The sequence below is a fragment of the Diachasma alloeum genome, unplaced genomic scaffold (assembly GCF_001412515.2).
Source record: "Diachasma alloeum isolate Michigan unplaced genomic scaffold, Dall2.0 Dall_scaffold_00176, whole genome shotgun sequence".
Taxonomy (NCBI): domain Eukaryota; kingdom Metazoa; phylum Arthropoda; class Insecta; order Hymenoptera; family Braconidae; genus Diachasma; species Diachasma alloeum.
The window spans coordinates 479,563-506,843 of record NW_021680342.1 but is presented as its reverse complement, the minus strand read 5'-3'; the positions used below and the strand labels follow the sequence as shown (position 1 = coordinate 506,843).

Genomic DNA, 27,281 nt, shown 5'->3' with positions numbered 1-27,281 from the left:
AAAAACCACACCAGTTATCCCAGCAGAACTGGATAAATTATCTCATTAAATTCACTCGCACCATCATCTTGAGGAGTTGTGGGGGGGAAATTATGAAATATTCTTCATAATTTTATCCATTTCTCTCGCTCCTGTATCACAGTTATCACTTGTTTTCTTTTTTTTTAAATTCTATGAATAAAAGTTGATTGAATTCAGGTGCCATTCACATGTCATTTAATTTTTCGTTTTATTTTTTTCTCTCTTAAATATTCAGTTGTAATCAGTCGTAGCTCGGATGTACGTAAAAATTGTTATAACCGATTCTTCAGCGCTCGTCTCAGAGGAGCATCCTAGAAATCACAAGGATTTTTTTCTGTGTTTTCTCACAATTATAATTTAAACCAAATAAAGTTTCTCAAAAAGAACAAAAAAAAGGTGCTGAAACTGAGTTGCCTGTGGGCTGAATTCTCAACAGTTTCTCGGCTTTATTTTCTATATAAATAAGGCAGAGGAGTAAAAAAACGTTGCATTCACTGTGCTACATGCACTACATCCTGTCAAGCAAAGAAAAAAAAGTACAGTTAAAAATTATTCAAATATTTTAGTTTGGGATTAAATTTGGTGACATGTTAAAAAGTGTTGTTACAAATTGAAAAATCTGTTCACAATTTCAGAATTTTTAAATGAAATTATTGTGAAAATGCGATACTAGTGAAAATGACGATATTTTCATTGTATTTCTACTTATTCAATTAATTGAAAATTCCAGAGTACATTCACCTGAATTTTCCTGACTTCCATTAACTTTCATGGAATAAATGAGCTAAAATTGACAGTTTCCATTTATGTTTCCACAAAATTTTAACTTTTCAATAAATTTCTTGTAATTCCAGTGGAACAGTAATACAGCAAAAATGTTAACAGTGTATCTTTGAGAAATAGATTAAAAGAAAAAAATTTTCTGGTACTTTTTATGTACTCAAGACAGTTGTAAAGTAATACCGAAAATTTAAATAGTCAGAGTTACTAAATGAATAACTAATAATTAGAGTTGATAATTCATGACATACCTCGGCAAACTACACATTTCGCAGGTGCCTATCTCAGCTGGATTCAAGAATGTGCAGTGTGGACACGTCCACAGTGGCTGGTTGGAGGATGCATTGACATTGGTGTCCACACCAACGCCCATTCCACCACTGCCAGCAGCCAATGATCCACTGGATCTCGATCCACTACCACCGAAGCCAGTTCGCTGTGAGGATATCGGTGAGGAGGCAGTAGTGGCTGATATGAGCTGTTCAACAGTCGCCCAGTGTTCACTCTTGGCCCACTCCGCTGCCTTCTCTCTGTCGTTGGTTCGGATTGCCTCGAGCAACTCCGGCATGTGCTCCATCATGGGGAGCATGTCCATCGTGGCGATGAACAGGAGCAAGTGAAAATCTGAAATAGCCTCCATGAATTGATCCGAGGTGAACTGCTGCATGTACGTGCACAGTGAACTGAACTCCTGGATCTGGCCGTCCACCAGTCTGCAATTACGTTGAAGAAAAATATTCAATTGTTATAAACATTCAATTGTTCTTATCACATTATTTGAGATTTATTATTCACGAATTATTCGACATTTGGAATATATTTGGGAATTCAGAAATTCTTTTTAACATTCGCTTCTAGTGAATAAATAATGACAATTTTTTTTTGCGGGTTAAACTTTGTTTCAGTTTTAGATCTGCAATTAAGTTGAAGAAAAATATTCAATTGTTCCTATCACATTATTTGACATTTATTATTCATGAATTATTTGACATTTGGAATATATTTGGGAACTTATATATTCTTTTTAACATTCTTTTTTAGTGAATAATTGATGAAAATTCAAAGAATTCAGTTGTTATAAACATTCAATTGTTCTTATCACATTATTTGAAATATATTTGGAAGTTGATTACTTTCTTCTAACATTTCTTTTGTCATGATTTAGTTGTAATGAAATTTTTTTCTATTCCTCGTCAAAATCTCCTCGAAATTTATAATCGAATCATCTTATTTAACCCTAAATCATCACTTACCTGTTTTCAACTGGAAACGGATTGATGTTTTCACTGGCGTAGAATGTGAATTGGGGCGTCAGGGGTGTGGATGCCGGCACATCGACCAGTAAGTACTCAACTGGGAGCGGTCTAGCTAATCTCGACACTTCATTCCCATATGAATCTTTCTCCTGAAACAACAAACCGTAGAACGATAAATCGAAATACGAAGGGCCCCCCCATCAGCCCCGGGGATTTCAATTTCCCGCCGTGTTTCATAATGCCTTATCGATTAATTTCTGTGGATTCACTGCGAAACGCAGAAGCGCCGGGAGAACTGAGCAGGGAAGTCCAATTTACCGGGAATTAATCCTGCACTAAATTGAATCGTTAAAAATGAGGAATTAGGGGATAATTGGGGCACACCCTCCTACACTATTAGGAATTTCCGGAAATTTGAATCCATTTGAGACAGCATTCCATGAAATTTCTTATTCATCTTAATTTTTAGAAATTTTCATGGAACAATTGAACCGAAATTTACAGTTTTCGTCGATATTTTCCTCCAAACGAAATTTTTAATCATACAATTCCTTGAAATTTCAGTGGAACAGTGATGCGACAAAATGTTCCCATAAATTTCATTTGAAATAATAATTTTCCAACAGCGATGACTTTTGCCTCATTCTCCAGCCCAAAAGTCCCCAAAAATAGAAAAAATCACCGAAATAAAATTCATCAAAAGTTCCCCTTTCGTTTCCAAAAATCCGTTCTGCCCCGGTGTGCCTCATCAATCCCAAAAGTTTGAAATTCCCGCCGAGATCGATCAACGTCCACCCTCTCCCGCCATCAATCACCGTCAGATAATCCCCACGAAATGTCAAAAACCCATCGCACGTTAAAATTAAATAAAAAAAAATCCCCGAATCAATATCCAGCGGCGATAAGTGATATTTCTCCCGTACAACCGGCCCCATTGGCCGGAGATAAATTGGCGGCAGGTTCGTCGGTTCGTTGATACCAGAAAATGGCGTTCCCCGAAGCATCGGCGAAATAACGGGGTGAGGGAAAGGAGTAGCAAGCAACAGCGTTTTGTGGAGAGGGTCGAACACCGCGGTAGGGAGGTGAAATGCTGTATCGCGGGGTACAGCTAGTGAGCAGCGCCAGCGCGGTGTGGTGTGTCGGTCGGTAGTGGTCGTCGGCTCGGGATTTTCCCCCTCGCCGCCATGCCAGTGGTTAGTGTAGTCAACCAAACATCATGATGTGGCAATACGTTAGCGCTGGGGTTGAATTTCAATAAAAAAACACAACCACAATTCAATCAGATAAAAGGGAAGAGCCCAGCTCTGACAAGAGTTACCCAAAAGCCTGGGTCAACCACTCATTAATCGTGATTTATCAGCTCCCCGTGACACAGTGGTGTACGTGATTTTTAACAAAAAGTGTTGACGTGAAGTATTGTGAATTGACAAAACACCGACTGTTGTCCGAGTGCCGCTGAGCGCGGGAGTAAATAGTTGTGACTAAAATTCCGAGAATTATTCGCATTTTCTTGTAAACATACTGTGAATGTTCGCCGGTGGTGGAGCAATGTCACATGGACCGGATTATCGGGAATTCATGACGAGATAAAAAGGAAGAAAACCTGGTAAACTGCGGAGAGGCAGTGGAAGGTGCGGGCGGGAACATCCTCTCCTCTCGCACCTCACCGAATTGCCCATCACGACACGACTGGGATCATCTGCCTCCCAGTCATCGTACCCATCACGACACGGTACGGCTTCATCATTTTTTTTTTTTTTATCATCCGCGGGAATTAGGATTCGCAATAAATGCGCGGGAATTCGCGAAAGGTGATGTGTGGTACCACTCCTCGAGGCGTAACGCGGCTACCGGCAACCTCTCTCCCCTCTTTATTCTCTCTCGTGCATGTGGGTTATTTGCACTCTGTTGTGTGTTGTCGGGCAAAAGCGCGGGTAATCCGTGGCCTGCATTAAAATTTTATACTTGAGGGGATATTGAGGGGTTTTAGTGACCCATTACTGGTGAAATTATTCCCTCGTTTCATTTTTTATGGATAGAAATCAATATTTTTAATTGAATTTTCAACCTTCAATTTTTAAACTGCCTTCGGCAGCGAGATTAGGGCATTTTAATGACGAAATTGAAACCAAGGGACGGAAATTGTTTCAGGTAATCTATCAATGATTCACGTTTGCTCGATAATTGACTCGTCCTACCTCATTACGCGGTAATTACGTTCCCAATTAATAAGAATTTTTCGTCGTTTTTTGAGTCATGGAAGAATGAGAGATTGAGTTTCATTCGGTAGTTTCATCGCCTTTGCGAATACAACTTTTTAAATATTTTTTTTTCTCGACTGTGGCTCTGCGAACCGCCCCCTTTTCATTTCTCTTGCAGCATGCACATCCGCCCGCTGATATTCCACTGGGCGTTTTGGCGGGCTTACGAACGCACGCGCATTCCAAACGTCATCCAGAATTTTTATCGTTCGATCGGCAGAGAAATAAAAACCCCCGTTGAGATTACCGACCCTGTTGCATAATCCCATTGACGTGGATCTAATTCAACAGATGCTGGATCCAAGTGTGCTCACAGACCTTGAGGAATTGACTCTGTGTGGTTATTGCAAGTTAAAGTACAACGACGACGATCAATGCCCGAAATACCTGAGTTGCAAGCACTACTTTTGCTTGCGCTGCATTGAGAATAATTTACTCAAGGGACGTGAATTATTCTGCGCACACTGTTGGAAGAGAACCGAACTCGGTGATCAGGGGCCCGATGCACTTCCCACAAATTCACCAGTACTGGCACTGGCCAATCATTTTTCCTACCTCAAGAGAAGCAGTAATGGCACAACAGTTAAGCCAGCGGAGAAAGAGAGAAAGGTAATTTATTATCTGGAGAGTTTTACGATTGAGATTTCAAGGAAAAATGTCTTGCAGTATCAAGTAACTAGTAACTCTGGGGGAATTCCGCGTCTTGTTATTGGCGAGTGAATCGAATATTCGATGAAATTTCAATTTTTAGAATCTAACGGTCATTGAAATTATTGCAAACTGTGGGAATTCAGGCGACTATTACTTTGAATTCCCAATTTATTCTTTTTTGTACACCCAGAGAAATGGCTTAATTGAAGCAAATGAACTTGATTTTTAGCAGCGGTTTTTTCCATCAAATAAATCGTTCATCTCATTTTATTACGAGATCTATTTAGAATGACTGAATTATTTATTTCGTATAATTGAAACATTTTCATTGACATCAATCCATGAATTCATCAATTTCCATTCAAAAAATGTTTTTTTTGGGCTGGCCTATTTTAAATTACCGAAATGATAAGGAAATGAAAATGAATTAATCTGAGAGAATCTGCCTTACATTAAAGTGCACACGACAAAGTGTGAATCCATACCACTGTCATAAGCGGATTGTGATGTAAGTCAGAGCCCTGGGTCTGAAATGTGAACAGTCTAGTCGATCTAAACTGGTAAAACACTTGAACGCATATTATGCTGTCTGTTTCCCTCATTCGTCGATTTTTCACAATGATTTTAGAGCGAAAATTGCCACACACATGGTATGCCCCTTGCCCTGTGGTGCACAACGTGTTGCACATCACTGTGTCGAGCCTGCGCGACACCGCAGGATCATCCTGGCCATCAGATCAAGACTCAGACGGATGCCAAAGAACAGCTCATATCCGACGTTAGTATTTTCAGTATTGACGTGTCTAATGTCAGAGATTTATCGTTATTTTCACCGAAATTCTAGCTTCTGTTTCATTCGTACATAATGACTAGGGGTGTGATCTATTATTAAAGTTGGAAAAGAACCCATGGACACCAAGATTCATTAATAAAAGTCTAATCATCGTGAATTTTAATGAACTCCTCAAGTTATCTCTGTAATAATTCATTCTGCATCGTTAATATGTCAATCAATGAAATATTAATATCATGCTTTTGTTCGCTATGAAATTACCCCAACAACACGTGAATTTGGGGGAAATGTCAAGAAATATTTAAACAAATAACGAAAATGAATTATTACTTTGCATCAATTCGCTTTGGATTCATGATATTTTTTGCTTTTTACTTAGAAATGAGTCACAATGAGAGAATTATTCACTCGAAATGATTGATTTTTTTTTAAAGCCAAAGGAACCCCTTTTCGTCATAAAAACAAAGTTGGTAAACATAAAGTAAATAATAGAATAAAAATTCACCCTTCATCGTTAAGATGTCAATCACTGAAATATTAATGTCATGATTTTGTCTACTACAAAATTACCCCAATAACACGTGATTATAGTGGAAATATCAAGAAACATTTACATAAACAACAAAAATGAATTAGTGAAACGTAATGATTCATTATGAAAGATTGATTCTTCGAAAAAGCCTATGGAATCCTCTTTTACCCGTAAAAAAATTATTGAGCGTGAAGGAAAATAATAAATTCTTCGCCACCAACATGTCAATTGAATAATCGATACAACTCAATAATTGATTTCCCCAAAGGTTCAACTGGAACTAGTAACAATGGGCAAGTTATCAACGGAGATTCAGCGCCTAGCGATGCAACAACGAGAATTTTTGATAAAAGTCCTAGAAGCCTGCGTGACCCTGAAGACCCACGTTGAAACCGACCTCCAAAATGGCTGGACGCACTTCCCCGAGATATCGGACGCCCGTGAGACCCTTGGAAAAGCAAAAGCGAGCCTGCAAGTGAGTGACAACCCCTCTGACGTCTGCACCCTTCACGCCCAACTAGCCATGGAGAAACAACGACTCCAATCAAAGTACCAGGAGATGATGCTGCAGTGTCAGTTGGACGATCTAATAGGAAATTCAGGTGTAGTCTTCGATTTTGCTCTACTAAAACAGGCCCTAGCGGGCATTCACTCGGGCGAGCAGATCCTCCCGCCCGGGGGCAATGGAAGAGCCCCAAGTCACATAGCAGCAGCACAAAATCCCATTCTATTTCTCGCTAATTACTGCATGTCACAGCTGTACTCGCGTCACGTTCTCAGCAAGCAACACATTCAGAACGGTTCGATAGACTATCATCACGTGAATATGATGCCCCCGGGTTCAATACAAATTCACCCAGTTCCCCTGGCGCCTCAAGCCCAAACCGCCCAATTACTCATACAACCTGGCTCACCCTCGTTAAAAACCGTGCCAGTACCGAATTCAATACTTCAGCCACAAAACGCGTACATTCAAGACACAAGCCCAGGCAGTGGTGGCAATCCCCCTCCGCTGGTCTCAGTTCTCTCACCGACTCAGGTAAACAACAATAACATCACCCTGAGGGCACCCCCCAACCCCTACCCCATGTACTATTTTAATATCGAGGTCAATGGCTCGCCACATGGGAGGATTGTCATCGAGGTACGACCCGATGTGGCACCAAAAATGGCCAAGAACTTCAGTGTTCTTGCAACAGGTGAAATTGGCGTTGGGTACAAGGGCTGCTCGATCTTCCAGTGCTGGGAGGGTGAGTCCGTCATCACCGGGGATTTCGAGCTCAATAATGGAAGAGGGGGGAGAAGTATCTTCGAGGATGGCTATTTTATGCCCGACGACACCAAGTTTCCAGCTGTCAGGGGCGCTGTCGGTATGCGACGAACGCAGAAGCGTCACGATAATATGGGAATGGTGGGCTCACAGTTCAGAATTATTCTCCAGGAGATGAGGGGCTTCACTGGTATATTTGGACATGTTGTCGAGGGGCTGGAGTTGATTGAGAAAATTTCCACTTATGGCGATCAGACTGGAAAGCCCACCAAGAACATTTTAATCACCAAGTGTGGTAAATTGTAACGTTCAATTTCTTGTTATGATTGTGATTACGTTATGCCGACGATCTCTGTGAGCTTTCTTTGTGAGGATTAATGGGGTTTATGGGGTAGGGGTTAAGGGGTTTGGGATGCATTGTTTATGACGATAATATTGGGGTTTAGAATGAGGGAATTGTCATTGTAGAGTGGGTAAGATTTATGGAATGTTGAAATCTATTTTTAAAATTGAGAATTTATGAGAGAAGACTATGAACATGCGAATATTATATTTAAAAACTGTATTTTGCTAATAACGGTGGAATTTTGAGGGGTGAACTATTCCAGGGAGGATATTGTTTTAGATAATGATTATTGATCGACACAATATGTACCTCAGAATCGATCGTATATCGATTTCTAAACTCTTAGATGTATGATAATCGTGTTATTCGAATTTATATATTTTTTTTTGTTTTCTGAGTGCGAAACGAGGATATCATTGGATTATTTTTATGACAAATGCAACAACAATTACGTAGAATTGTTCGATACGATAATGAGAAACTTATATTTAGAGCAATCCATAAAATCGGGAGTAATCATGAATATTGAATAATTCGTGCATTGCACAAAAGCGAATATATCGATAAATATAAAATATATTTTTAGTCGGAGGACTCTACATGTGTGTTTAACTCGCTGAATGGCTCTTCAGCGTCAGCAAATGAATGTGAATAATCTTATGATACGTGTAGCTTGCTTAAAGAATTTATCCAGCAATGGATAATCTATGACTGATATAAGTAGACCATTGATTTTTCGTTCTATCGATGTGGTGTTAATCAATGGATTATTAACCACAAATGAAGCAAAAGAGAATTGGAGCACCCGAGAGAGTGTCACTCAACTAATCCCCGTTTCCCACAGATCAATGAAAGAATATTATAAACTCAAGTAAATAAATAATGTCGTCCTTGCTCCTCTTTTTTGCTTCGCCCAGCAACTGTCGAGGCCCATGTTAATTTTAATTTTATTCGATATTAGACGATTCTTAATTGTGCAAATGTATCCGAGGCCTAATTGAAGCGTAGAACGCGAAAATTTACCTCGTTAATTTCTGATCGACGCATGGAGAACTATTTCCAGTAAAAATAGTCCTGAAATTTAGTCATCGTGGGGTGTATTGAATTTTTAGGAATTTTCATCAAAACTTGAGTAAAAATTACATAAAAAAGTTATAATTTTCACTAAAGTGTAGAAAATAAATTTTTTTTCTACTAGAAGGACAACAAAATGTTTCAAGTCTTTTTTTCTAGAATTATAATCAGAATTCCTGTAAAGTCTGTACACCAAACGATTACTAGAATTTAGCTCCGTGATCAATGTGTGATTAATTGAGAAGAGAGAGGGAGCCAATATATTATATCTACGTATAATTGGACATTGAAGCAAATACTACAATTACAAAATTTATTTAAAAAGTGGAACAAACGAAACAAAATGAAATATTTTAAAATCTCTGTGAAATCGTTCGTTATACTATATGATAAAAATGTAACCACGAATACTCGCGCGTTCATTGAAAAATGAAAAAAATTAATATTTCATGTACGTGGCATTACTCTATGCGGAATAGAAAAAAAGGGGGTAAATGGACAGAAAATGTCCACATGAATACCGAAAAATAAATAGAAAAAAACAGTTTAAATATTCAGGCCACGTCGTCTGCGGATGCCTTCTACGAGGATATACCTCACTCGATGTTGAACTTGAAAGTTCCAAAGCAAAACTTGTTGATTAAATGGTAAATGTGTTTTATGTGTGACAAACGACGAGTTCAAACGACGAAAAATAACCGAAAAAAAAATGATAAAACTATATTAACGAAGAAAAACGAGTTCGCTGACTAGACATAAGAACGATTGAAGAGACGATAAAGCGTGTGTCGTGATTAGACTTTTAAGAAAAATATAAAAATGTGAAATTTATTCCAAAGCGAGCGAGACGATATGTGCAAGTATATTTTTCGAGCTCCGACGTATAGCACCAGCGCCAAAAAAAAATTAATATCGAGATGACTATATTACGATTCCACTGGGAATGGCGTGTTCTCCCACCTGTATATAGATATATTTTTATGAAAGAGACGAGGCAATGTGTAGCTTATACAAAACTAGAGAGATACATTGGAACATCTAGTCCTCGTCCTCACAAATCGAAAAAACTGCAGTAAAAATTCAACGAAAATAACGAAATGAAATGAATTAATCATTAGTTTATCTGCATTTTCCACTGCTGTTCTGTTAGTTTGTTCGGTCATTGTGTTATTTTATAAAGGGATCTATATGTACTTTCGTTGATACTATCTGCGCATAAAATAATCTTATACTCGATGTACTTGAAAGGAAACCTGTCGATTTGGTTTATAAACTACTTGATTTCGTTCAGCCTCGGGTGTCTCTTTTATTTGATCCTAAACGTTATTCGAGAGCACATGAGAGATGAATTTTCATGTTTGCTTACCTTGTAGTAAACATCTGGGACGTATTGCTTGTCCGTGGACTCGATGACGTAGCCTAGCTCTGGGGCGTCTTTCGTTGGCACAAAACAACCGTCTCGTACGAGGGCCATGCACTGATTGGAGACCTGGTAACCCTCCATGTGTACTTGGTTCTTGTCATCACCTGAAAATCAATGCAACAAAAAGAACATTCAATTAATTATGAATTATCTGCACTGTTGGAAAATTACTCTTTAAATGGCACGAAAAAAAATTCAACAATTTACATGAAATTTCCAACGAATTGATTAATTTCTTGAATATTGAATGAAATTGCAATTTTCAGGTCCACACGATACTGAAATGGGTGGCTTCAAGATGAACGAGAAAGTTCATGAATGATTTTATCGTAAATAATTTACAAACCATCATATTTTCACCCTCAAGACCATGTCTTCAAATGTTTAAAGAATTTCCACGCTTTATTCATAAAAAAAAATTTTCTTTGCCAAAGTATTTAATGTATAAAGTACAGTAAGACACTGATTTTATCCATTAAAAATTGATAATGAGTCGAAAGAATGCATGAAGTTATTTTAAAACAGTAATTCTGCATTATCCTTTCTGTTAAAATGATTAGTTATTACCTGTTACGCAGACAGTGACAAATTTCGATCCAAAAGATCCGCTAGGTGAGAACCGACAGGGATTGGGATGTTGATTCTGATAATGTCCAGCCATGATGCACTCTTGAGCAGTGAGGAAATGGCTCTCAATATTCCTAACGTGTTTGACAGTGCCCCTCTTGACATCATCAGCGATCAAGTCAGTAAAAATCCAGCCAACTCTCCTCAGATCGAGCTTGCGTGCCACTTCCTCAACAAGAGTGTCCGTATCGTCTGGGAGAAGTACAATCGAGTCCCTCGTGCTCTCCTGGGGTGGCTCGTAGATCGCTGCCACCACTGCCCTTATCCCAAGTGGCACATCCGCGTGAATCTCGTATCTACCGTACAGATAGCCCAGACGTTGGTGACCAGTACTTCGCCAGTAGTTGAGGAAACGCTCGACTAAACTTGCATTCTCGAAAACAACGTTATCGATGTGACGGTAAGGCTGACGATTGAGTGTTATTGCGTTGGGCTGGCATTTGCTGCAGATACCGCGTGGCCAAGGGGGATGGTCCTTGCAGCCTCTCTTTATACGACAGCTTATGTCCTCTAATTGTAGGAACTTCCCTCTGGAAAATCATTCGTTGGAAATGGATTCGCATATTTTTTATAAACTCCAAAAATTCTGGTTTCATAAAATGAAATTGTACGGAATTGCCGACGTTAAGGATGTTTATCCTTAACTGAGAGATGAAGATCTTCACTTTGATTAAAATTTCAATCCACCAACCCATGTTCATTATTTAGAAATGAAATAGACAAAATCCACCAAAAGCATGCGCTAACAGGCCTTATGTGAAATAGAATCATTCAAATATTTCTTCTTTTTGCCCGGGTACCGCAGATTTTTCTCTGGCCATTGAATTTAGTCCGACTGTACACATTACCTTCTATTTTTGAGTCTTCTAGTAGGTGAATTATCAATTTGAACATAAATTTCATAAGAGCTTGTGTACAAGGGAAAAAGAGTTTATTCATTTCTGCCGAGACTATTGCGATTAATTTTATATGTTCTGCTGTCAGCCGAAAAAATTACAGAATTTTCCTTGACCACGAAAAAACCACATTTACCAACACTGGCTAAATATACTTAATTACCTGTCTACTCCGGCAGTGAGTTTCCTGAGATAAGAGTGAAAAGACAAATGTTTGACATTCTGTTCTTTCAAATAAGCCTCATCGAACGGTTCTAGCGGTGAGCAGTGGACGCAGCATCCATTAGCCCCATGCCTGCACCTGAAATCCCAGAAAAAAATTATAAACACCTCATCAATTCCCTGAAAACAATGAAAACCCTCGAAAACGCACAATTTCTCATCGCGTTTCCGCTGAATTTTCCCATCCATTTTCCAAAGCTGCTGGTCCACTTCATCCTCATCGACATTAGCAAGAGGTCGAGCTGTGACAGTGGGTCGTCCACTCGTGCCCCGACTAGTGCTGGGGGTCACTTCCATGGGTGTCACATCAGCTGGAACCAAAAATAAAAGAATAAACCAATGACTAATCACTCAAGTTGAAAAAATACGCACTGCTTCCAGTGGAATTTTGAGCAGAGGTGTTGCTAGATGAATTATTCCATAGAAAAGCACCATTGAGAGGGGCAAGGTAGAGCATGTCTCCGTGGCCGAGGCCACAGGCGGCTATCGATTTGCTTTTCGATGAGAGTATCTCATTCTTGTGATTTCTCTCCTTGTAGAGGCTGAATCCAAAGCTGTTGAGTTGAAATGCTTCGTAAACCTGAAAGGGAGAGTTAGTAAGTCACTTGATGCCTCCAATAATCATCACAAAATGTGACAAAGTAATTTAACAAATCAATGAGCCCAATCGATTCATAAATCCCTGGATTTTAACTAATTTAATTGGAGATTTTAACTAATTTAATTGGATAATTACCTTTTCAAAGAGCTGGGAAAGACTGTCAGTGGGATCGACGTCAATCCTTTTTGTTCCCTCTGGCGACTGGACCCTGAGTGTCTGCAACAGTGAAAGGCCCCAATGAATCCCCCAAAGGCTCCGAAACATTCCTCAACCCCCAAATGAACCGATCAAGCTGAATAAACCGAGTGCAGTGGCGTCTATCGCGCGCTAGCTACATATCGCGTACGTTTCTACAGCAACGCTAGTCACTCCAGCCTGGACGCGTGTGTCCACCGCTGGTAAACAATCTCAAAGCTCCCTACGAGGTGCTCCAATATCCGAGCAAGCAATGCAAAACGTTCTCGATCGAGAGCGCGTATCTTGGAAATTGCTGATGAATCGATAAGTAATAAGCCCGATTATAATTTAACTTACAATTTCCCTTGATTTTGACATTTCGCCGGTGGCTGTGAAGCATCAGCTGTTCGGAGCTCTGTCCCGCTTGTCTGGTGATCACCAAAAGCTCCAACAGTATGTGTACAAAGTCCCTAGAAGGTTGTATTATGCGATAAAAAAAAAATTAACCAAACAAGCACAATGAAAATTTATGCCGAGTCAACTCCTGGGCGACCTAACCTACAAATAACTTGACGTTATGAGTCAATTATTTCGGCTTGATTGAGTAAATTTCTTGGGGTTTTTCGCACACACCCACGAGAGATTCAACGGTTTCTGGTCACTGGAATTGTTGGATTAATGTGCAGCGGTCAAGGCGATTTGATAATTAAATCGACGTTGCGGTAATCCTGAGTTTTCGCACAACGATAACACCAGGACGTTTCTTTCTGTCACGTTACTCCGTTTCGCTGACGCACACAGTCGCAACTGCACGCCACTGCGGGAACTAGGGGTGAAGTCTGTGTGACACCACTACAGGGATAGCGGGACAGAGTGAGTAAGCGAAATGAATAAGAGAGCTTCAGAATCTTTGAGGCTTTTTGTGTCTCGCCCGGGCGGTCTTCGCGGTATTCCATGCGTTGGGAGACTAGGCGTCATTCTTTTTGCGTTGTTGATCGATTATTTTTTGATGATTAATTATCATCTTGGGGGGTTCCCGGGGCTTGGTGAGCGGGTCAAGGCTCTCGGTTTATGAATTTGGAAAGTAATTAGTTAGATTTCCTCTTTATTCTTTTGCAGGTGGTTTTTTAAAATTACCTTTGTTCCATTTATTTTAATTGTTCGGGCTTGTTCTTCTTAGACAAGTTAACACAATTTTTTATTTTGGATTTTTGGACTTATATTTGGCAGGGTTGCCACATTTTGGCGGTTTATAGCCAAAATCTGTACAATTTTAAATGGGATGACGTCACGATCTGTTAACACTGATATTTGGATTTCGATTTTCGGGGCAACCGGAAATTTCACTATTTAAATTTCTGCAGAATTCAAAATAAAAAAACTACTATTATATTTTACTGAAAAGAATTATTATTATTTCAAGTAATTGATTTTTCAGTTTTATAATTAATTAATAATTAATTTTTCGGTTTTATATTTAAATTTACGGAGCAACCGGAAGTTTTGATATTTAAATTTCTAATTGTGTAATTAATTGGTGCCTTCAATAATTAAATTTTTTTTTTCCAAAAATGCAAGTAACAATTTTTAATTAATTTTGTTGGCGTTTGCCAACTCTCAGACTTTTTTTTTTAATGCAAGAAAATGCAATTTATAATTTACAATTCCTAAGCTCCCAAAGCTTTTGAACTCAATATCCGAACTAACCGGAAGTCTTTCTATTTAAACTTCTGCAGAGTTCTGCTGTCTCCAATAATTAATTCTCCGTTGACCCCTTTGGCGACTTCTCTGCATTATCTCATCTCTAGATGCACCTCCTTAAATCACTGCCCCAGGTCGAGTATAAGTTGACCCTCTTTTCTGACGAGTCCTCCTCTTAATATTTCGTTAAAACCTCTACGTGCCAAGATGTTGCTACCGCCCTCTCCATTTTTCTGTCCATCCTCTTCCCACTTCCTACCTTCTTCCTACTTGGGCTTGTTGGGTCTCTCACTCGGGATTGTCCACACCGCTCACTAGTTGTAGTTGTGAAATTCTCGGTCGTAGACGCGTGGTGGATGCATTTGCCAGGCAGTTGCCCACCTAGCGACACTGCCGAGGGCATTTTACCCCGTTTCAGGGGACACTTCCGGCCTTTGTGAGCGAAATTTCATTCGAATAGTTCGTGATTAAGTGATAGTATTCGAGACCAAAAAGTGAAAAAAATCTCTCCAATTTATTCCGCTGTTCCCACATCTGTGAGTCCTTCAGGTACGTCAGGAAAAGCTCCTCATCCCCTAGAATAAATCATTCAAATTGCCACCGGGAAACCGAAGACAGACTGATTTACCGGCCTCGACTCGATAAACTAATCGATGAAGATAATGTCGATCACTGCTCGATCAATCCCTGCAGCTTTCATCGCCCGGAAAGCCCCCTTTTATTTATTTTAAATGCCCACCGAGGCCAATGATCGACACGTGATGATCGACAGAGTAAATTCACTCGACGTGACTCACCCCAACACTAATCACTCATTAGTACTTTCGATTCGCATGTGCCACCCGGCGATTATTTGACTTCTCTTAGTTCAAGTTTAGTATTTTACGCAATCATGTACCGGTATATACCGCGAGTTCATCAAGGAAGATTTGTGAGTATTGAGAAGGGAGAAATTGAAATGTACAGTTGGCGGAATGCCAGGTGCCAAAATAAAGCCCTAGGACCTCGAAGTACTTTAACAATTATTCAGAAATCTGTTGGGTCTTCGTGGTTTCTCGAGTTATTTATTCCCCAGAGCTTCGGTTCTTTCTTGTCTGATCTAAGAGGAGAAGTTCTACTGGTGTTGAAGGGTTTGATATTAATAAGACGTTTTTCCTACGATATAACCGATTTTATCCTTGAGGTTTATTCGTTGAGTAAACAATTATCAATTGACTGATGGGATTAAATCGAGAAGGATTGTTACACCGTTAGAAAATTATTTTTGAACGAATAATTTACAGGAAAGTTTCATAGATTTGTTCTCAGGTTTAAAAAACATGAAAATTACTTAATATCTTGGAAATTCAAGTAACTATTTTTCAGAATCCTCAATCTGTTGTGAATTCAATTGAATGTAATGCTTAATTTTTAATTTGAATATCCATGTCATTTTTGAAATTTTAGTATTCATTCATCATAAAAACTCATTTCAATTCAATTTAATGTAATGTAATCTTCAAATGTAATTGTCACTTAAATTTGAAGATATTGCTAATGGTTCATTGAATTAAATTTATCAACTGTTGATTTCAGTTAGGCACGATGGAAGACGCTGACGAGATGGGTACAAAAGTAGAATTATACGTCTACGACCTGACCAAGGGAATGGCAGCAATGATGTCGCAGATTCTCATAGGTAAACGTCACTGGAATTCAAAATGTTTTCTTGAAAAATAAATGACACGTCACAAAGCCACCGTCTACCATCGCCGAATGAAATTCCCCTGGACTTTGTTCGTAAAAATAAATCGATTCCTACGGAGGTGGATTCCTCTTACATATTTCGTCGGCTTTTTTCACTCCGGCATTTTCGAGTACTATCAGAGTATTCGAGCGTCACCCTGTGACAGTGCCAAATGCAGTCACTCTACGAATATAAATTGGGCGAAAATTCAGAGATTTCTATTTTCGCGTCTTTTGTCTGACCGATGAGTTAATAATAAACCGTGAAATATATTCTGAAACATATAACACGATGACGATTCGATATTTTATTCCAGTGAAATAACGACACTGGGGCTCTTTAACGAGCTCTTTAACACCAAGCAAATAGACAATTTACCCACAACGCAATGAATTATTTATACACGAAAAAGCTTGGCATGCAGAATTGCGGAAACTCGTGCACTGAAAACACACGGACGATACGTAAAAATAATACCCATATTCAACGGTTAATTTAGCACGAGAACAGAATAAAAGAAATTAAAGTGGAATCCCGAGGTATTTCGGGAGATTACGTGCAATTGCATTCGGTATTTTGATGGCCATCCTTGAGGCTCATTAATGCGATTTCTCGCTCTGAGGACCTCTGAGGTTTCTGACCCCTCGCAGCTGGGGTCCCCGAGATACCGACTAAATTGGCCTACCGAGAAAACCGCGCCAGAATAGAATACTCAACCCCATGTGACGGTGTCAAGAATGAAAAAGAATATTAAAGAAATGAGATTAGTGACTCACGGAAGTGTTTTCTATTTTTGAAAAATGTAGGTCAAATGTTCGTCTTTTGCATAATGCCGGGTTTTGCTGAGTTCCATTGAACCTTCAGTGCTGTAGTAGTTTCAGGGAAATGTAAATTGTTGATGTTTGGGGGATATTGTTGAGTTTCAAGGTGGAAGCCTCGAGATTGTTTATCAATGCAAGTTGTAATGTGGATGGACCTGATTCGAATGATTTCCATCACTTTGTTTCAACATGAAACATTCTGTTTAAAACGCAAGCTGAAGAGTGCAAATGCATTCGTTTGTAAAATTATTTTTCGAATTCTACGAAACATATTAGATCTATTGGATTCTAACTCGAAGAGATTAACTGCTGTTAGGAATTTTATGTGGATTTTGAGCGGAATATCTAGAATAAGAAAAAATAAAATATTTTTACGGATATACAGAGACACAAGACACTTGGAAAGATTAAATATTGCAGTAGATAAATTATGAAATTAAAGGAAGAATTCCCAGAATTAAATTAACTGTAGAGTAGTATATTCTCAACGTGATGATTGCTGCATTTCTTGTATTATTGTTATTTTTGAATAATGCATTTGGCATCTAATGCAAATGTATTAAAAATTTCCAATAAAAACTTACAATATTTTGTTTTAAATTCTAAGGAAGATTGAGTACCAATAAAAAAGTCGCCAAATCACGTGGAAATGAAAAACAAATAAATTCGCAAAAATATTTGATAATTGAATAAATTTCTTTCTCAGGTCGTCACCTGGACGGTGTTTGGCATACAGCAATAGTCGCCTACGGTCGCGAGTACTTCTTCGGCCCCTCGGGAATTCAGAGTGTCAGACCCGTAAGTAGAGCCCCCAAAAATTCCCCCAAATTGATCAAGTTTAACGACCGCAGAGGTGTTGACATCCCGAGACACGTGAAGACGGGATAAAAACACATCCACACGTCCCTTCAATCTCCCAACTCGTCTCTTTCTCATTCTGAGCCCCTCTTCCTCTCGTTTCCCTCTTCTCCCTCAATTTTATCTCCTAGTACAACTTGGTAATGCCAGTGGCATCACCGGCCATACGATACGCTCTCGGTCAGACGGTGTTGTACTAAATTTGGTCTGGGTGAGGTCTAAATATAATTCACACCACCCAGCTCGGGTGGTACACTCACGCTCTTCTCATACTCATCTTGGGCGGAACGTCTTAGGGTTTAGAAAAGCCTGCCGGTAAGTCCCCTCAAACTTGTAGTTATCCTCACGTTGAACCCCGAACTCTCCTTGCTGGTGTCCCTGACTTGCCATCAAGTGTATATCATAACTCGAATGTCTTGTGGTTAATGTCCTGTCACGCAACATAACTACCAGATTAAAACGACAAATGTCACCATTTTCATCAGTGAAGTGCCAGTTCAGAATACATTTCTCCTCTGGAATTACGTGAATTTTCACTCCCACGTATGTTGTGAAGTTGATCCATATTTCGAACCATCGTCCTTCATTATCCGATATTTCAGAAAATTGGGAGATTTCGGGGGTTTCTTTCGCGACGAAAATAAATTTCATAGAAAAATTGTGGAAAACATTGCGACTCGCGTTTTTTAGCGTTTCCGATCTAAAATTAGAGCCAACGTGGTGATAAACTCCATCGGAATCTTTCGCGACGAATCTCTGGGGAATAACAATTCTCCTCAATGAGATGGACCTTTTTATTTTCAGGGTGGAACTGTCCTCGGGGAACCAGAGCGAGTTGAGAAGCTTGGCGATACATTTCTCCCGTACTCAGTGTTTTTGGAGTATATTAACGGACTCGGTACATCTAAATTCGTGTGAGTTGGCGAGTTTTTTCACACAATTTCAGGCAATCGAATAATAATTAGGGATATGCATCGATTTTTTTCATTAGGCGGAATTTTTTTAGGTTTGAGAGTAGCTTTCTGATTGCGCATTCAATCCATCTCAATATTTATGGAATATTGATCGAAATATTAAGAGTAGAAAATGTATTCAATACTTTGTTCTTTCTCTCCCGTTTAAAAATGTCTTCCGATGAAAAAAATTGAACGCAAAACCCGAATTACCCCGCAATTGCACCCACACAATTGCGGAATGAACTATGAAACAATAATTCTCCCAGAACTGGCTCGTACCATCTTTTACGGCTGAATTGCAACAGTTTCTCTGACGAGGTGAGCAGTTTCCTCGTGGGCAGTGGTATTCCAAAATACATTTTGGATTTGCCAGAGGAAATTCTCAAGACGTGAGTGCACCCCACGACTCCGACCACAACATGTTTATTCACAAATTATTAATAAAGATTTTCTCATGCAGACCCGTGGGACAGGCATTGGCACCACTCATAGAATCCCTGGCGAGTCAATCCAGCGCGGGTTTTACGGTTGGACAGAGATTCGTCGAACCTAGGATACAGCGCGAAGCATCCCCTGAGTACCAGTTGCTCAATAGTGAAATTGAAGAGGCGAGATTAAATTCAATTGCTTTAGAGGAGAGGCGAAACGTACTGAACGAGAAATTAGCTAAGAAGGAACGCAAGAAGAAAAAGAAGAAGAAGGAGAAGAGGGACAAGGCGTTGAGGGAGCAGAGTGGTAGCGAGAGTAATAGTACAGGCCCTAGTAATTGTGCAGCCATGGCAGATAGTGAGGGTTAGTAAAATATGCAAAAAAATGCGAATTTCGTGGCCAGTTGACTAGTAATTTTTTAGGCAGTATATAATATTGCGAACTTTACAGTTTACTTGAATTTTCAATATATTCACCTGAAACCTCTTGATTTTTATTCATTTCCATAGCATAATCAAACTAAAATTTACAGTTTCCTTAATTTTGAGAAACGAATAGAAAAAATAACAAATAAATGAAAAAATCTCTGAAAACATGAAGAATTTGAATGAATTGATGATTTTATTATGAAAACTGCAGTAGCCGAAATGCAACCAACGAATGGTGACTTGGGAGCAGAAATGTTGCCCTCAGAGCGAGCTCTAGAGATGGAAGCAGCAGAGAGGCGAGAGATAGAGGAGAGAAAACGTCAGAGGGATCCCCCAATTGTATTCAAAGATCTACTGGACGTTGCTGCTGAATTCGAGGCTCTTGTTGGTTTGTTGGAAGGCAAATTGAATGAAACTGAACAGACCAATCTTGAGGAGCTGCGCCAGTACGTCCTGGAGAACGAAGGCTCCTGGGCGTTGGGGGATAATTTCCTCAATTTTGTCGGTGAGTGCTTGAGCTATGCCTAAGTATTCTGCCTGCACAGACGTTTGACTTTTATTCTGACTCTCAGGACGAATCCTTTACGATAAATCACTGGAGAGTGCTGCAAGGGTGAGGCTACTGAACATCCTCAGTGCTGCAGCTCTGAAAGACGATGTAATTCTCCTGCTGCATCAGGACAGGAGGGAACATATAATAATGAACTTCGCGTATGATATCGATCGTCATCCAGTGGAAGAGCAACTTCCTCTTGCACAATTCGTAAGTGTATTATCTCCATATGATCCTCATGAAACCATATTATCCTCATAAAACCTCCCTATGGTCTCCATAAAATAAGAAATTCGATAGAAAATCTATAAAAAATCTACAGGAAATTTTCAAACATGAAAATCTCGTGATGAAAAAATCATACTGTCTTCATCAACTATTCAGTTGTCACATTAATTCTTCCACTGAATTGAGTAGTGAAATAAAAATGCAACAAAACCCCAATGGCAATTGATAAAGCCCTTCGATTTAATTTTGCTAATCCCCTGTCAGATGGCAAATATGTTCGAGAACCTCAGCAGTTCCGAATGGCTCCTCTACATCTCCGAATGGCAACACAACAACCAAGGAATCAGTAACATCAGAGTAACGACTAAAGTTTCAGTGCACTCGCTCCTCTCGGAATGCCCCGACCTCCAGGCGCGTGGCATCGCGATAATCCACAACCTCGCCTGCAAGGAGGTAAAAACTGTGGTCTGTATCCTTCTGGCTTTTCGTCTAACTTATTCCATCATTGATGACAAATAAAATGTAACTCGAGTTGTCTGTCTCACTTGCATTAAACCTCGCCGATAACAGAACGATGTCTAACGTTATCCAAACAGAAGTGCTGCCTTCAGAGTCGTATTATTAACGTCTATGTATCCAAAGAAATGAAAATAAGAACAACAGATAAGAACGTTTACATTGTCGCTGAATGTATAAATGCTTGTTGATTATGTTGACGAAATGAATGACCAAAAAAATATGTGGGGAGGGTGAAATGGATTGTTTTGTAGGGATTGGATATATTTTTTCAGAAAATGAACAAAAACAAAGCCCTCCGGCAACTATTACCCAAAGGCAGCGCTTCTAAGGTACCTATCCCAGTTACTTTTCCCCTTCTATTTGTGACTGCGAGGTGAGTCGATGAAAGACATCCATCACTCATCATTCAATGTATGGAGGAACCTCTGAGAGAATCCGTCATCTGATTTTTTTCATTTTCTGTTGTCATCCAAGATCACTTCATACTCCTTATCGATTCGTTAGGGAAATTACTCAATGATTTTTCCCTCAATTCTTCAGGTGTTTGACGATGTGGCAGTGGAACTGACAATGGCCCTTCTGCAGTACTTCAACGGCAGTCCCTCAGAGGAGCAGCTCTTCGCCTGCATGAAGGCACTGGCCCGTTTCACCCAGATCAGCGGACAAGAAGTGCCCCAGCTCATACAAATGATTGGACCTGAACCCAATAAATTCCGAGAGACATCGCAACGGGTCGATGAAATGATCGACCAAGTCAACAAAAAACTTCGCTGATTTATTCTCGTGAATCAGTTTTTTTATAGGATTTTTATTCATTATTTATTGAATAACGAGCGAACTGGCTCACGATCATTTTTGATGTTTTGACATTTTTTAATTCTGATTTTTACGTCCGAGAAATTCAAAATTTTGGGTGAACGAAGGTGTTTGGGAATAATCTCGTGTGACTTTGCCGATGCCACGTGCACATTTGAATATTTGATGTTGTAATCGATCGTTATGAATAATGTACAGAGGATATAACAATTTTATGGTAATATATTATTTGTTAGAAATAAATATCTGAGAGTAGAAGGATTTCTTTATCATTCCCCTGCATTCTCCGAGAGGTAATTTTTCCATTTGAGACTGAATGATGAGAGGTGGGACGAGACGTGATGAATAGTGTGTAATTGAAGCGTATGAGGTGATTCTAGGCTTCAACTGTTCGTAAATGTTTCTAACAAGGTCTTGCACCGAGCAGAGGGGTTTATTGCCTCGATTTTATGGATAAGTCTGTACGTTGTCATGGTCGAGGCTTCTGGTATTTTGTAGGAAGGAGTCAGGAATTTTCTTATCACTCCGTGTATCCACACAATTGCTTCTAATGTGCTTATAATTTCCATTGTCTTATTTACATCAGGCTCATTGGGAGAGCCTCACAGAGATAATGAGAATGGGTTTATTTGTAATCGTTGTTTGATATTTAATCGCGTGTGTGCCAGTACTACGTTGCTACCGCGTTGTCAGAACGTCGTGAAATTGTCGATAAATAGTAAGTGTTGATAATCAATTGAAAATAAAAGTGATCTTTCCTCTATTCGGGGGTGATTTTGATTCTGAATTACTCCAATAATCCAGGAGAAAAATTGAGAGAAAATAATGAGAATGTGATGGTATTGCAGGTCATTGTCACCGTACACGGAAATTTTCTCAACTTCTGAATAAAAAATTATCACTCCACATTTTTTATCTCCTCTCGGAGATGACGAGATGTTTTGATATAATTCTTCATTGATAACGATTGTGGTTCATTTTCTCATTCACTTGATGAATAAATCGGTAGAAGTACAATTGATCTGAATACTGTCGACTAAAGAGATGATGGAGAATGAGGAGAGCAAGGAGACAGTGCGGAGGAAGAATGCGAAATTCTACATTAACAAATACGTTCCAATAACGAGATGGCTGCCGAAATACTCCAGGTTTTACGCAGTTTCTGACTTCATCGCGGGAATTTCTCTGGGCCTCACTATGATTCCGCAGAGTATTGCCTATGCCGGGCTGGCGCATTTGACTCCGCAGGTATGGAAAAGGAAATGTTTTCGATTCAGGGAATAAATCGAAAAATTATATTCAGATTATTTTGATAATATCTTCGAATCAACGTGATCTTTTCGTTTAGTACGGCTTATACTCTTCGTTCATCGGTGGATTCGTTTACATTTTCTTCGGCACAATCAAAGAAGTCTCGATCGGCGCTACATCGTTGATGGCTCTCGTTACCGCTGAGTTCACCAGCACAAAAAATCCAGATTTTGTGGTGCTACTATGTTTTTTAGCTGGCTGTGCTGAGCTTTGCATGGGAATTTTCAATTTAGGCAGGTGTTTTAGAATAATTATTGCGAAGATACTGTACAGTTGAGCCCACAACGATGATAATCTGTTGAAAATTGCCCCGGATTTTTAGTAATCGTGTAATTTATTCGCCTTTTAGAAATTTTATTGTGACTTGGTGGAAAAATTTGATTTTTTTCCTGCAAAACTAAGGGAATAAGTGATCACTGTACTGTTGCGAATTTTTTACTGAAATTTCCGGTACACTTCTTGGAATTTTTTATCCCCTTCATTCACTCAAAATCGGGCATTCATTAAAAAAAAACACTTCTGATAAACATTGCACATTCATTTAGGTTTTCTAGTCGATTTTATATCGATACCAGTGACGTCTGGCTTCACCTCAGCCACATCGGTCATAATCGTTATTTCTCAACTCCCCGGATTGGTCGGTGTTAAGATTAAATCAGAGAGCATCATACATATCCTAGTGCAACTGTTCGAAAAACGATCGCTGATTCGGTGGAACGATACTGCACTGGGGGTCGCATGTATCCTATTTCTGCTGGCATTCCGAGTGAGTGCCTTCGTACAACTCAATGACAACATTTCGGAGACTCGTTATCAACTATGATAAAGTGTGAAATTTCTCTATTTTTAGAAACTGAAGGATATACCGTGCGATAGCATCAAGCGTCGGAATGAATCAGGAGGGATTATACTCGAAAAAACCCTTTGGTTCCTCTCGATCTCGCGCAATGCGTTGATCGTGGTGATTACGTCTTGCATCACCTTCAGATATCATCAGAATGGAGAGTATATATTTAAAACTGCAGCCACTGTGAGGCCAGGTCTCCCCGAATTCTCTCCACCTCCTTTTTCGACTCAACATGAAAATGTCACGTATTCATTCTCCGAAATGTGTTCCCATCTGGGCTCAGGGATTATCATGGTTCCACTCATTGCAGTTTTGGCTAATGTTGCGATAGCGAAAGCCTTTGGTAAGTTTTATGCAGGGATGGCCAATAATATTAGATTTTGACAATATTAAGAAGGATTATCTCCTTATATTGTTCAAAGTTTAACTACATTAAAAAAATTTAGAATATTATGAAATTTAATAACTCAATTTTCCGATTGATCGTGAATAAAATATTTGATAATATTGAAATGTAATTTTTTAGTTAAGAAGCTAATTCGAAATTTAGGTACTTGAGTTTCGATTATCCAAATAATCTTCAATCTTCCTACCAAAATTATTGGTTAGTAGAATATTTCAAAATTTGAATGTACAAATCGATAGTTAATTTAATATTTAAAATTTTTAAAGATTTATGTTAAAAATTGACGACTTCACAATTTAACGGTAATTATGATTGATGAATATATTGAATATGCCTATCAGTGGTTTTAAGTGTATGGATTAATGGAGAATTGAGAAGAAATAATTAGTGAAGAAATGAAACTGTTTGAATCGACCTATTTTCACTTGATTCTATAATGAATCAAGTGAAAACAAAATTGCGAAAAACTTATGCTGAGCCATTTCATTCATGTCGACGAAATATTAAAAAAATTATCCTCTAAAAGTCTGAAGAATCTAGAATAGTGAACGAGACATCGTCTTTTTGAGAGAATCATCAACATTATCATCATTCTTCCAACATTGCTCATCCTCAAGTGAATTTATCAGCATCGATATGAATATTGTAATTAATTAACGCCGAAATCCAATCCCAGCAATAAACCATTTGTCGACAATTTGTCGACAAATTACCGATGTCCTGTTAAATTTCAGATGGCACTGGCAAAAATTGTTTGCTGGGATGAAGTAGTTAATCATAAATTTCAGTGCGCGATCGTCCAGTGGAAGCAACTCAGGAAATGCTGACCCTCGGTGTGTGCAACATAGCAGGAAGTTTCTTCAGGTCGATGCCGACCTGCGGAGCCTTCACCAGAAGTGCTGTGGGCAGTGCCAGTGGCATCCAGACCCCCATGGCTGGACTCTACTCCGGCATCATGACTCTCCTAGCCCTCAGTTTCCTCACACCCTACTTCGGATTCATTCCAAGATCCACGTTATCAGCTGTGCTCATCGCTGCTGTTATTTTCCTCATCGACGTCAAGATCATGAAGGTCTTGTGGAGAGGCAACAGTGAGTGATCAAGTTGTCAACCCCGCGGATTTAATTATTCAAACCGTAATGGGATACGATTTTTTGTTTTTCTAGAGAAAGATCTGTTCATCGCTGTGGGAACATTCATCATCAGTATTTTGCTCAATGTGGAGACTGGATTGTTGTTTGGAACTGTTGTTAATGCTCTGTTCTTGCTTTATCTTTCTGCGAGACCGACCGTTGAAGTTCATTCGAAAAAGGTAAAATATAACAAGACAACAACAAAAAAAAGATAACGGCACATCAGTCCCTCTTAAGGGGTATTTCACCCGATCTTGAGGACATTTTAAGTTAAACGAAATGTCGAAAGACGTTTTTCTGAAGATTTTTTAGAGCCAGAAAGGTCCTAGACATGAAATTCGCCCCGAAACCCCTCAGAGACGAATAAAAAATTATGAGAAATGCGCGAATAAAAGTCGCCACATGAATTCTTCCCTTCAGCAGTAATTAATGATTTACCCCGTTGCATTTCAGACCATTTTAGACGACAAATACATCCTCGTTAAACCAGAAATAGGCCTGTTTTACCCCGCAGTATCATTCCTGACGGCAAAAATAATCAAAGTAGCGTACCGTGAGGCGAAAGGAATTTACCCAGTTGTTGTGGACTTTGAGAGGCTTCAGGGGATAGATTATACCGCCACCAAAGGGATTGAGAATCTCATCAACGCATTTGAGGGAAAGTGTCAACTGTTGATATTTCTCCACGTCAGTCCTTACGTGGTCAATTCAATCGAGAATTTTGGAGTAACGAAGATCTATTTCATCGACTGCGAGGATCACCTCCTCAACGTTTTCGCCAGTGAGTCGACGCAAACAATCAATTTACCTCCATTTGTTATTTATACTTTCAAACGGGCTTCATTCTCATCCCTTCAATGGAATTAATATTTATCTGTTTATTTTTACCCCAGGTTTAAAGAGAAACAGGAAAGAGGAGGAGACTATTGTCACGACATTCAAGGAACTCCTCGAGAAATCAGAAACTAAAGAGGCTGAATCCCTTCCCGAGGCGGAAACCCTCCTCCCGAATCCGAATTCCATCGCGAGAGCTATTGATTCCCCAACCCGATGAGAATTCTCTCCCCAGAAACAAGAGTAAAACCCCTGAATCCTCTCGGACTGAACTACAGAGGAAACCCAAGACAAATAAATCTCTGTTATCACCCCCTGGGGGTAACAAAGAACCCACAACACAAATAAAAGAGTACTCCAGCTTTAAAACCCCCGCTCTCACCCCGAGAAAACTCCATTCCAACTTCTTTAATTAAATTTAAAGTAATTAGTTACATACGTCGTGACAACTGCACATGTTGTACCTCTGCCGCTGCTTCATCTAGATGGCTCTGATGTTCACAACATCAACCAAAAATCTAGAAGAGACATCACCAAAAAAAAAACAGTTGTTACAAAATAAAAATAATAAAATCGACGCAAAAAAATTGAAAAACATTCCGCAAAAAATCGAAAACTAATGGATCATTGATTTCAGAGCACGTGACTGCTGAGAACTGCTCTCAAACAGCAAATATACATTTTCCGATGTGTAAACTCGAATGAATTAATAATAAAAATGAAAAATCTCCGTATAGAAAAGATCGAAACGTTGGATTTTGCAAATTATTTTCAAACAAACCCAC

At 39.2% G+C, this 27,281-nt stretch overlaps 4 protein-coding genes across 13 annotated transcripts; 3 read left to right on the top strand and 1 right to left on the bottom strand.

The window, feature by feature from the left end:
* Positions 1–199: 199 nt before the first annotated feature.
* Positions 200–14,736, bottom strand: LOC107046936 (nuclear protein localization protein 4 homolog). Of its 5 annotated transcripts, none has more exons than XM_029126789.1 (11): positions 14,638–14,736; positions 13,288–13,400; positions 12,889–12,969; positions 12,525–12,732; positions 12,304–12,463; positions 12,094–12,231; positions 10,975–11,564; positions 10,351–10,511; positions 2,055–2,206; positions 1,053–1,514; positions 200–332 (listed from the first exon to the last, which is right to left on the bottom strand). In XM_029126789.1, the coding sequence occupies exons 2-11, from the start codon at positions 13,306–13,308 to the stop codon at positions 320–322; spliced, it is 1,986 nt and encodes a 661-aa protein (XP_028982622.1). In that variant the 5' UTR covers positions 13,309–13,400; positions 14,638–14,736; the 3' UTR covers positions 200–319. The 5 variants fall into 5 exon arrangements, with proteins under 5 accessions (XP_028982622.1, XP_015125235.1, XP_015125165.1 ...); XM_015269749.2 differs by lacking the exon at positions 14,638–14,736 and adding an exon at positions 13,489–13,770 and having other exon boundaries at positions 12,585–12,732; XM_015269679.2 differs by lacking the exon at positions 14,638–14,736 and adding an exon at positions 13,489–13,768.
* LOC107047068 lies at positions 3,202–10,274 on the top strand. Its single transcript, XM_015269810.2, has 4 exons — positions 3,202–3,789; positions 4,610–4,927; positions 5,598–5,747; positions 6,563–10,274. The coding sequence occupies exons 2-4, from the start codon at positions 4,610–4,612 to the stop codon at positions 7,868–7,870; spliced, it is 1,776 nt and encodes a 591-aa protein (XP_015125296.1). The 5' UTR covers positions 3,202–3,789; the 3' UTR covers positions 7,871–10,274.
* On the top strand, positions 13,487–22,223 carry LOC107047110. 6 transcript variants are annotated; one of them, XM_015269967.2, is made up of 11 exons: positions 13,487–13,803; positions 16,207–16,309; positions 17,885–17,976; positions 18,841–18,950; positions 19,259–19,381; positions 19,453–19,784; positions 20,061–20,354; positions 20,422–20,612; positions 20,895–21,083; positions 21,422–21,478; positions 21,690–22,223. In XM_015269967.2, the coding sequence occupies exons 2-11, from the start codon at positions 16,216–16,218 to the stop codon at positions 21,921–21,923; spliced, it is 1,716 nt and encodes a 571-aa protein (XP_015125453.1). In that variant the 5' UTR covers positions 13,487–13,803; positions 16,207–16,215; the 3' UTR covers positions 21,924–22,223. The 6 variants fall into 6 exon arrangements, with proteins under 6 accessions (XP_015125453.1, XP_015125419.1, XP_015125349.1 ...); XM_015269933.2 differs by lacking the exon at positions 13,487–13,803 and adding an exon at positions 14,563–15,180; XM_015269863.2 differs by lacking the exon at positions 13,487–13,803 and adding an exon at positions 15,490–15,562.
* Positions 22,224–22,430: 207 nt separating this feature from the next.
* LOC107037737 (sodium-independent sulfate anion transporter) lies at positions 22,431–27,245 on the top strand. The gene is made up of 9 exons (XM_015256487.1): positions 22,431–22,683; positions 22,814–23,213; positions 23,314–23,509; positions 23,822–24,042; positions 24,127–24,466; positions 25,318–25,620; positions 25,696–25,841; positions 26,116–26,443; positions 26,556–27,245. The coding sequence occupies exons 2-9, from the start codon at positions 23,010–23,012 to the stop codon at positions 26,714–26,716; spliced, it is 1,899 nt and encodes a 632-aa protein (XP_015111973.1). The 5' UTR covers positions 22,431–22,683; positions 22,814–23,009; the 3' UTR covers positions 26,717–27,245.
* Positions 27,246–27,281: the final 36 nt, after the last annotated feature.